The following is an 11,367-nucleotide window of genomic DNA, read 5'->3' on the forward strand; positions in this document are numbered from 1 at the left end:
TTTCCAACTCCTAGCACCCCTCCTTGGGTTTCTGAGGCACTATCTCTACAGAAATAGATTGCCCAGTCTTCCTTCTGAGGAGTGGCTGGGGGGTTTGAACCTCCAACCTTCTGGTTAGCAGTCAAATGCCCTGTAGGCACTATGCCACAAAAGAGTATATACCACATCATTCCATGGAATCCCTGGGTAACACAAACAGTTAAGCACTCAACTACCAGTTGTAAAGGAGCTCTGGTAGCTTAGTGCCTGATGCGTTTGAGTGCTAACCAGAAGGCTGGAGGTTCAAACCCACCAGCCACTCCTCAGAAGGAAGATGGGGCAATCTACTTCTGTAGTGACACCGCCTCGGAAACCCAAGGAGGGGTCACTATGAGTCGGGTCCAACTCGACGGAACATAACAACAACAACACCAGTTGTAAGGATGATGATGCCAAGCTACCCCGAGGTGTTGCAGAAGATAGGCCTGTGATCTGCTTCCAAAAGTCACAGCCTTGAAAACCCTGTGGAGCAGTTGTGCTGTGCACATGTGGAATCTCCATGAGTTGGAACTGACTTGACGGTAACTAATAACAACAACACAGGAAGTTTTAGAAAAGGCAAAACTTAAGTGAAGGTGCTAGAAATCAGATTAGTGAATGCTTGCTGGGGATTGACTAGGAGAGGGCACAGGGGAATTTTCTGGAGTAGAGGAAATGTTCTGTATGTTGATAGAGGTGTGGATTACTCGAGTTTGTATGCATTTGTCAGAACAGATGAACATATGTGGTTAAGATTTATGCGTTTACATGAATTATGTTTTAATTAAAAGCAAAAACCAACTGAGTATTGCTCTAGTGTTTTAAAATTTCAAAACACCTTCCTCTGCCTATCATAAATAGGAGAAACAACTGGTATTGAAATTCTCATGTAATTATTTTGAAATATTTTGAACACAGTTTTTTTACTAATGTTAAGGTCTACACCTTTCCTTAGAGTTTGATTTGCCCAGTTTATGTTATGAAAGGTTGATAAACAAAGGGCTCTTGGAGCAGTGATGCTGAATACATTTGCCTGTGAACTTCTCCCTCCCCTATGCTTGCCTTCCCTGCCCCCCACAAGCTTCTGACTGGGGTTTTGGGTAACACAGAGTTAACTGGATTAAAAAACAAAAACAAAACAAAACAAACAAACTATAGCAGCCATGCCATAGATTTTTCTGGCTTGCTGCTCTTAGCCTGAGACAGACTTCAGACTTGGTAAATCCGTTGTTCCCTTGCTCAGTGCAGTTGACATGTAAAACTTCACCAATGATAAACTGGAGCTCTTCCGAACAGCTAGGTACCCACAGATGGACAGAGTCATTTTTACATCCACAGACATCACCTTAAGTGCTTTATCAATGTAGATCGCATGCTGGATTGTGGTGGTGGTGGTGATGATGGTGATGTTGGAATTTATCCAGCTGTTTCCGCAACTTACAGCAGGGCTAAAATATAGAAACTACTACTTTGGGTCCTGGGCCCACTTGCATGCTGTTGATCCTAAAGACATGGAAATTGCTGGACACCTGGAGACACAAACTGTTTAAGTGGTTTTACTCTGTCTTTTTCAAATACTTACAGGTGTAAGCTGCTCGCTTCCTAGCTCTCAGCTGAAGGTGGGGTTCTCTGTTGGGGAGCAGCCTGGGCGCCACAGCTGGCTGAGTTGGTCATGGAGGGATGCAGCCTGGGTTTGTTCTCAGTGTAGAGCCATGGCCTGCAGAAAACTGTTCATGAGTGTGTGAGGGGGAGGTGGGCATCTGAGTCCTTTTACTCTCCTTAGGGCAGAGATTGTCAGCCCTCAGTGACATCCATATTCCTACTTTATTACAAAGAAACAAGCTTCTCTCTCTCTCTTTAAACAGAGAAACATAAAAATGAGCAAGCATGACTTCTAAGCAGGGGAGGTACAAGCTCTGTATGACCCTTTTTTTTTTGTTGCAACAGCTCCTCGAGGGGAGGGTCTTTAGCTGTTTTGTTCACCGGTGAATTTATCCCAGAGTCTTCGCCATTGCCCACCACGAGTATGTGGTGATTACGTATTGGAGAGATGAATGACCTGGGGCCTGTCTCTTGGAGGGGCACACAGACCCAGGCGGCCAGTATGCCATTAAGAGCAGCAGCTAATACTGTCAGACTCTTGGTCCCTTCTGCTTCTCAGAGGAAGGAAAAAGACTTTTGTGGGAGAGTCAGGGTTTCATAGGCCCCTGTGAAGGATTTTCCTCGGTGATTTCCTTGTCATTCATTCATTCACTCACTGTATGAGGCACTGTGTCTTACTCTTTGAATGATTGAATATAATCACTCTGGACTTCTGAATCCTCATCTTTATACCAGAAGATGAGCTAAGATATCTCTAAAGAAGGATAGTGTCAAGGTCAGAATCATTTTCCACCTGAATCTGGAGGCCAGAGTAGCAGGCTATGTAAGAAATAGTAATGGACGGCTCTCACTGGTGCTGGGGTCTGCCTCTCCCCACCTTGTGATGGTCTTGAACTCCTAGACAAATTAGCCTCCTGCTGGTAGAGCTTGAGGTGATGCAGGGCCCCAGGTAATGAACAGTGGATTTACTGTCTATCCTTCCACTCACTACATAGCTAATGTAGACCTCTCCTCGTCATCCCATCGGCCACTCCCCTCAGACTGCTGTGACGGTGATATGGGCATCTGGGGCTGTGGTGAGGGGAGGACACCTCTTGCCTTCCCAGCAGGCAGCCCGCAGCTCCCATGTATGTTGGGCATATCCCTCAGCGATCCCAGGCTGGAGCTGCTTATTCCTGGGAGCAGGAACGTTTTAGAGACTGTCACACAGAGTGGAAGGACTTGGCCCGCTGCCCCGCATTGTCGGAGGTTGTGCCAGGACTACTCATTTGTGGCCCATGCCCTTGTTTTCCCTCCTGCTCTGTGATTCCCAGGAGAAAGAAGGTCACTTTGGTTCCTTATTCAGAACTAGCCCAAGGGACCTCATGATACAGATCCTATGACTACTTATATTCAGGCTCATGGTGAATCTTCCTAAGCATCTTAATCCTATAAAAAGCTCCTTGAAAGAATTATAGGTGCCAGTTGAGTTGGCACAGAACCATGCAATGATTTAAAATGAAACACTGTTAAATGCCACGATTTGGTATTGAATAGTCAGCCATCAGGACGGTTGTGCATGGATGTAGTTGTTGGAATCTTTCCTGAAGACTTTGATTTGCTTGCAGCTGCTTTAAACATCCCGTTCTGGTTGTACCCATTCCAGGGGGTCCCTCAGCTCCCCCATTTCTGCAATGTCTCCTATACCCCCTCTTTCCTGGTTATCTCTGTCTTTTCTACTCTTCAAGCCCTGCCTTAATTTTTCTTTCTTTCTTCTCAAAGCCTGCCTTTAGCATCCCAGATCTCAGGAGCTCGACTTAGTGTGACAATTTCAGTTTGTGCTAAATCATTACATCCCTGCTCAGAAAAGTGGGCAGTAGTAGCCAGGCACTGGGAAGGTCTTCTGGTCTCAGGCTGGAAGAGGCTGTGGTTCATGTGTGCTCTTAGTCCCGTGGACTAGTTTCTTCTTTTAGTCTTTGATTTCCTTCATCCTTGTTTCCTTCTCTTTTGTTTCAGATGGGTAAACACCAGTAGTTGTGTCTTAGATGGCCGCTTGCAAGCTTTTAAGACCCCAGATGTGACTCACCAAACTAGGATGTAGAACATAAAATGTATGAACTGTGTTAGGCCAGTTGACCAAATTGTTGGCTTCTTTATTAATTGGAGATTAGGGTCTAAACCTGCAGATCCAGCTACTCCCACGAGGTGTTTGGTTATGTCTAGGAAGTATTCCTAGCTGTGCCCGCTATTTGTTTCTACCTTGTTGTTGTTAGTTGCCATTGAGTCATTTCAACTCTCGGCAACTGCACGTGTGCAGAGTAGAACTGCTCTGTAGGGTTTGCAAGGCTGTGACCTTTTGGAAGCAGATCACCAGGCCTGCTTCCAAGGTACCGCTGTTATCGTTAAGTGCTGTCGAGTCGGACCCGACTCCTAGTGACCCCTCCTTGGGTTTCCGAGGCGGTATCACCACGGAAGTAGATTGCCCAACCTTCCTTCCCAGGAGTGGCTGGTGGGTTTGAACCGCTGGCCTTCTGGTTAGCAGTCAAGTGCCTTAGGCACTATGCTACCAGAGCTCCCAAGGTATCGCTGAGTAGGTTCAAATAGACCCTTTGGAAGCCTATAGAGAGAACTTCTACCTTCAAGAGGTCTTGACTTCTTGACCCAGGGCTGCTTCACTGTTTTTGCTAGTCTGTCTAATTAATTTTGGCAGTTTGGTGAAACCATTCTCAGTTTTTAAGTAATATTTTTAAGTGCATAAAATAAAACACATAGGATACAAAGAAACTATTCATATTGAAGTAATTATCAAACTATTTTAAAAGGAAATTTTGATATAGTAATCTGTATGCTTCTTTATTAATACATGAAATACCAAAGTCTCCCAGCAGGTGTAATAGCTATAACTGTTTCAAATAGTGATGACTTTACACGATATTTTGAGATACCTGCAACCTCTATAATGTGGTATGAAAATATCCATGATTTGTTTGGTGAGAAGTCACAGGTACTCTTATTTTCCTACGGTTTTTTACCTGTGTTCATAATGGAAGGAAATGCTAAATTTCAGTTAGAAGTTAGTGAAAATAAAGTTTTTTTTTCCATTTGATTTTCTGAGCCCCAGGTTAAAACCCCCTCCCTTAGCCTGCTTCTCAAATGACATAGTTTACTTCCATGTTCCTTGTCAACTTTTAATCTTTGGGACCTTCAGCATTCCTTGTGTGAGTTCTGTACTCTGCTCATAAAGATGGTGAACAAAACTGGAAACTAACATGTCTAACCCCATCCCTATATCTCTTTGCTTCCGTTTGCATCTGTGTAGGTAGAAGAAGGATGGTGGGAAGGTGTTCTCAATGGAAAGACTGGAATGTTCCCTTCCAATTTCATCAAGGAGCTGTCAGGAGAGTCAGACGACCTCGGCATTTCCCAGGATGAGCAGCTCTCCAAGTCAAGTAAGAAAGCCCACACCTTGGGTAGGAAAGGGGCGGGGGGCCATCAGGCTCTGCTTCAGCCTCCCTTCTTGTCTGTATCCTGTGCTGAGAGGCTGTGATGAAAGCTCATGAGGGTTTTCTGTCTTAGCCCACAGTGGCTTAGCAAATTGATCATGTTCTCTGGATAGGTGATTGTTAGCTTTCATGCCGTGCTATATGCTGTCTCCTGGGTCACCCAGGTTGGTGTGCCTCCATAGACTTCTAAAGTGCCGTTCAGTGTAAGTTGGCAGTTATTTTTAGAATGAACCAAATGCAATTGTCAGTATTTCTCTGCATCCCTGGAGAAAAATAGCATACCAAAAAAAAAAAAAAAAAATCCTTCATGGAGAGAAATTCTGTGACCAAGAAGAATGCGTGTCATTCCCATAAATGTATGGCAAGACAACAGAGAGTCCAGGCCCCACCTAGGTGAGCGTGTGTGTTCTCAGACGGTGAGAACAAACTTCAGGTCTTTCTTTCTCCAGGTCCTGAATGTCTCCCTCCAGCTTCTCTGCTGCCCTTTCCAGCTCACGGAGCAAAAGGTCAGGACCGGGAAGCTTTGTTCTCCCAGTCGCTAACCCAACTTCCTCTGTGGGCGTCTGTGCATCTCTTGTGCCGTCTTGAGCAAAGTTCATGTGGGTGTGAATGTTGTAAAAGGCTTTACTGTGTCCTCATGGCACAGCATTACCCGAGATTGAAGACTTTTCTTTCTGTTAAGAGGAGAACAACTCAGTTTGCTAAAATAATTCTCAAACTCCTTTATTTTCCCTTTGGAAAATCTTACTTGAGTGATGTTCTCATGTTACCCTGTCTATTTTATTTGACCAGTAGCATGATTGGACAAATTCCTGATTTGGAGGCAAAGCCATTCAAGAGATGTGCTCAACCAATGTCCTTCACTTGGTGTCTCAGCAGCTCTGGAATATGTAGCCGGTCATCCATAGAAACAGCAGGGCTTCGGGATGCCCCCTCCCCTCCACTGCCAAGCCTGGATCCGTCATTTCCATTCCATCCTAGGTTCATGCTAGGAAGAACATCAGAGGGTTTGGGGACAAATGAGTTGTCTTGGAGCTCCTGTTGCTTTTTCTGACTGGGGGTATGGCACTTCTCTGCTATCACAGCCCATCTGGGAGCTCTGGTGGTATAGTGCCTAAGGTATTTGATTGCTAACCAGAAGGCTGGAGTTCAAACCCACCAGCCACTCCTCGGAAGGAAGATTGGGCAATCTCCTTCCATAGAGATAACTCCTCGGAATCCCAAGGAGGGGTCGCAATGATTCGGGACTGACAACATGGCAGTTAGTTTGGTTGGGTTTAGTATAGCCCAGCTATTGAGGGGCGAAGGTTTCCTTGCTCCCACTTGATTGGAAGTTACTGTAGCTCCAGATTCCACACTAGAACTCTAACTGCCTTGGTATCTCCTTTTGCACACTGAAATCATATTATACATGGTAATTAGGTCCTATAGTAAAAATACTATACCTCAGGGACCTTGTGGATTGAATAGGCTTTGTTGAAGTGAGAACCAAATAGAATCATTATAACATTATTTCCATGGGGAGATGCATTACAAGTTCCAACAAAAGTAATGTATATAAACCATCTTGCCCATAGAAGGCCTTCAGTGAGTGGTGGCTCTCATTGCTAATAGTGACAAACCCTTGGGACATACCAGTTAGTAAGTGGAGACTGCTTACACACCGATTGATCCCCTGTTCACTGAAGCACTGTGCCTGTGTTTGGAAATTACCCTGCAATTCTTCTACTAATACAGAAGGAGGTGTTTTTTGGGGGAGGAGTATTGGACAACGAGGACCCCTGGTGGCACAGTGGTTAAAGTGCTTGGCTGCTAACCAGAAGGTTGGTGGTTTGAACCCATCAGCTGCTCCATGGAAGAAAGATATGACAGTCTACTTCTGTAAAGATGTAGAGCCTTGGAAACCCTATGGGGCATTCCTACCCTGTCTTATAGGGTCACTGTGAGTGGGAATCCACTTGACAGCAGTGGGTTGATTTGGATTTATCAGGCATCCTCTTTGGGAGAGCTGTGACCTCTTGGTATCCTGCCATTCCAACTGTGCACCTAAGAGCTGGATGGTCAGAGAAGTGACGACTTTGTATTCGTGGAGCTATTGAAAAAGCTGTCTCCTCTCACTCCAACTCAACAATAAGGCCATTAGACCCTGCCTGTCTCCTTAGCTCAAAGCATATGGTGCTCAAATTCCTGGGGCAGGAGGGTTAGGGAGCTGGGATGGTGGTATCCACAATCACTTAACCTGTGTTCATGTGCTCAGAAGGAGCTGTTTCTGCTTGTCAGACTGCCCCTCCCAACACTCATTCAATTAAAAGCCCCCATTTCAGGATCAGGAGAGCCTACTAGTCATAGGGATGTTTAGTTTCAGCAGCCAAGATTCATTACAAGGAATCTGTCCATTATTGGGGCGAGGGGGGGGGTTGGGTCCTTGGAAGGACCTGGTCTCCTAATAAAGATGGATGTTTCTGGTAAGAACCACATGACTTTTGTACTTTCTTTATGTACAGGTTAGAAGAGGACACATCTATTCATCTCTCCATTTGTCCATATCTATCTATTCATCCATCCTTTACTCGCACTCTTCATTCATTCAATGTTTATTGTTACTAAGGCACTGTATAAGGCAATAAGGATATACAGAGACAAAGGAACCCGAGCCCCTGCTTTTTCAGTAAGCTCACATTGCACAAGGGGAGTGCCCAAGTCAACGGAAGGTAAGGAAGGTGCCCCCGGTGCTTTACTAGCCAGGGTCTGAGGAACAGTAGGCTACAGAGGCAGAGAGGCCACTCCCATCAGTATTCGGGGTGGTCACAAAGGGCTGCAGGGGAGAGCAGATGTGATAATAATGTCCCTTTGGCTTGCTCAGTTGAAATAATCCCCAGAAAGGGAGAGAAATAGCATCTGTCAGTGTTCAGACAGGTTTTTCGGCAGCTATTTATCATCCTGAATTTGCTTCAGCATGTGACTCTGGTGAAATTGATATAATCAGCTCCTATCACATGGAGAAATTATGCTCACTGGAGCCTTTGGTTCATGAATGAATCCGCTTATCTCCCCCCCACACACACACACATACACAGAAGGGTGTTACTACTTTTAATGTGATTTAATTTTTTAAAGTTTTGTTTTGAAATGGCTAAAATATAGATTCACAGGAAGTTACAAAAAATAAGAGTACTGGGATGTCCCCGTACCCTTCATCCAGTTGCCCCAGTGGTAGCATCTCGCATAACTATAAAACCCAAAACCCAAACCTGTTGCTATCAAGTCGATTCCAGTTCTTATCAGCCTGTTGGACAGAGTCAAACTGCCCCACAGGGTTTCCAAGGCTCCCAGTCTTTGCAGAAGTATCCAGCCACATCTTTCTCCTGTGGGTTCCAACTGCCAAACTTTCTGTTAGCAGCTAGGTGCTTTAACCACTGTACCAGCAGGGCGCCTTTGCGCAAGGATAGTACATGCATATTTGCTTTTGTTATGAAACTGAGAAAGGCAAATATAATGAATGCACAAAAGACATCTAGCTTTTTATTGACAGGAGCTGAAATGTACTTAATTAAGGACTTTGTTAGAGCAGGCCATTTAATGCTCCTTATAAATTACACTTACTTTAGTAGAGCTTGGTTAATACATGATCTCTAGTAAGTTCAACTCCTGATGTTTGTGCCATTGTGGTAATTTTTAGAGATCGTGTGACATCATATAAAACTCCTCTTAATTTAAATGCTTCCACACATTAGGGTGAGGGCTTTTTTTTAAGGACAGATAGAATCTATGTTTGGGTACATATGAAGAGAGCCATGTGTTCAGTGAATCCTGGTACACTTCTTTTTGTTTTTATCCTCTCTTTCTCTCTGTCACACACACACACAAACACACAGCTGTATGTGCACATGTTTATTTGGCATTTGCACTCTTCACGTTTCTACTTCCAGAAAATATTGGAGGTTGCATTCTGTGAACCAATGGAGTGGTAGGAGAATCAGTGGCTTTATGTTTGTAAAGAAATGTGCCACATCTGCTTGACTCTTGATAGATGCTCAGTAATTGCTTGTTGGGTCATTTATTATTCTGAGGAGACATTTTTCTCTTTGAATGACAGCTGCAACTTGCTTAAACTTGCTTTTCTTTTGTCCTGATGTATTTTTACATATGGTGGTATATACCTCTTAGCTTTCTTAGATCTTTATTCAGGGTAATCTGTATATCATGGAAAGAGTTATAAGCAATTGTAGCTGTTGATAATTTGGTTTAAACATTTTATCTCAGGGGAGGAAATCCAGTTATGTAGTAGCAGAAGTTGTTGGCAGCATATTTAAATTTGAAAATGTTTACCTTTGTATCTTTTATAAAGATAGCTTTGTATTTATTGGATCTCTGATAACACAGTGCCTAAGGCATCTGACTGCTAACCAGAAGGTTGGTGGTTCAAACTTACCAGCCACTCCACGCAAGCAAGACTGGGCAATCTACTTTCATAAAGATTTACCATCTTGGAAATCCAGTGGGGGTCACTGTGTGTTAGAATTGACTCGACAGGAGTGGGTTTTTTTTTTTTTTTTGTACCTTTTAAAGAATTTATGAAACCTTAAAGGTTTTATTTTTTTAAGATTTGAATAAAAATTGAAGTTTTGTAGAGTAGAAAGAGTATTTTAATGAACTTCTGTCACCCAGTATATAGGCAATTTTTGACCTATAGCCAATTTGTGACACATTCCCACTCAAGGAGCTTTGGTGACATAGTGGTTAAGGCATTCGGCTGCTAACCAAAAGATGAGTGGTTCAAACCCACCACCCGTGTATGGAGGAAAGATGGGGCAGTCTGCTTCCTTAAATATTTACAGCCTTGGAACCCAATGGGGGTCACTGTGAGTTGGAATTGACTGGATGACAGTGAGGACATTCCCACTCACTCCTCCTCTCTATTATTTTGGAAGCAAATCTCAGATAGCTCATGGTTTCATCCAGGGTTATTTCAATACATACCAACAAAAGGGTTCTTTAGGATACCATTATCACAGGCCCCCTCCCCCCCAAAAAAAAGAAAAGCACCTATAATTACTTAAGGAGCTCTGGTGGCGTAGTGCCTCAGGCATTTGACTGCTAACCAGAAAGCTGGTGGTTCAAACCCACCAGCTACTCCTCATAAGGAAGATTGGGCAATCTACTTCGGTAGTGATACTACCTCAGAAACCCAAGGAAGGGTCGCTATGAGTCAAATCCGACTCAACGGCAGTGAGTTTTTTTTTTTTTTTTTTTTTAAGGAACTCCTACAAATTAATAAGAAAAAGGCAGATAACCTAATAGAAAAATAGGCAAAGGATCTGCACAGGCACTTCACTAAATGGGATATCCATGTGACCAATAAGGAGTAGCTCTGGTGGTGTAGTGCCTAAGGCATTTGACAGCTAACCAGAAGGCTGGTGGTTCAAACCTACCAGCCATTCCTTGGAAGGAAGATGGGACAATCTACTTCCATAGAGGTACTTCCTCAGAAACCCAAGGAGGAGTCGCTATGAGTCAGAACTGACCACAGTGAGTTTGGTTTTGGTTTTATAATTAATACAATAAATATATGGTCAGTTTTCATCTTTTCTTAATTGTCTTAAATTTTTTAAAATCTAGATTCAGATAAGGCTGATCCTTTGCAACTGGTTGAGAACCCTCAAGTTTCATTTAATCTTTCAATTCCTCCTCTGTATCACCTTTTATTTCTTGCTTTTTTTTTTGCTGAAGAAACTGAGGTCATTTGTTTCCTACAGTCTGCCTTTGGTGATTTCATCTCTTCAATTAATTACTAGATTTAGGGTCTTATCAGATTCAGATAATATATATGTCCACACACATATGTATGTGTATCCCCCCCCAAGACTATTTCATAGTTGGGGCCACATAATGTCTGGCTTTCTCTCTTTTTTGATATATGTGGCCATGTATGATTTGCACTCAGATCTCTTCATTTATTAAGGGTCGAAGAATGGTATCCACGGGGAATTTTTTTTCAAAAGAATGAAATGCTAGAGATCCTACAACGGATAGAGATCACTAGTGGAAAAAAGTGTTGAGTAAATTAGATTTTTTAAAAAACCCAACCATCCAAGTGGTTGTACTCATAGTGAAGGCAGAACCTTATTATATTAGGGGTGGAGAAGAACTTAGAGCTTGTCTAGCGTAGTGTTAGACAAGAACTCTAAAGCCAGTCAATTAATTGCCTTTTCAGTTACAATTTTATACATGCTAGTATTGACTAAATAATGTGAAACAGGGCAGC

General features: G+C 43.3%; 1 protein-coding gene across 1 annotated transcript in view; it reads left to right on the forward strand.

Annotated features, from left to right (window-relative positions):
- SH3KBP1 (SH3 domain containing kinase binding protein 1) overlaps nucleotides 1-11,367 on the forward strand; it is a 370,819-nt gene that overhangs the window by 165,956 nt on the left and 193,496 nt on the right. The window contains exon 4 of the mRNA XM_042782665.1: nucleotides 4,919-5,048. Coding sequence (XP_042638599.1) covers nucleotides 4,919-5,048 — 130 coding nt within the window. The remainder of the gene's footprint in view (nucleotides 1-4,918; nucleotides 5,049-11,367) is intronic.

The sequence above is a fragment of the Orycteropus afer genome, unplaced genomic scaffold (genome assembly GCF_000298275.1).
Source record: "Orycteropus afer afer isolate SDZICR_OR568_19922 unplaced genomic scaffold, OryAfe1.0 scaffold00404, whole genome shotgun sequence".
NCBI lineage: Eukaryota > Metazoa > Chordata > Mammalia > Tubulidentata > Orycteropodidae > Orycteropus > Orycteropus afer.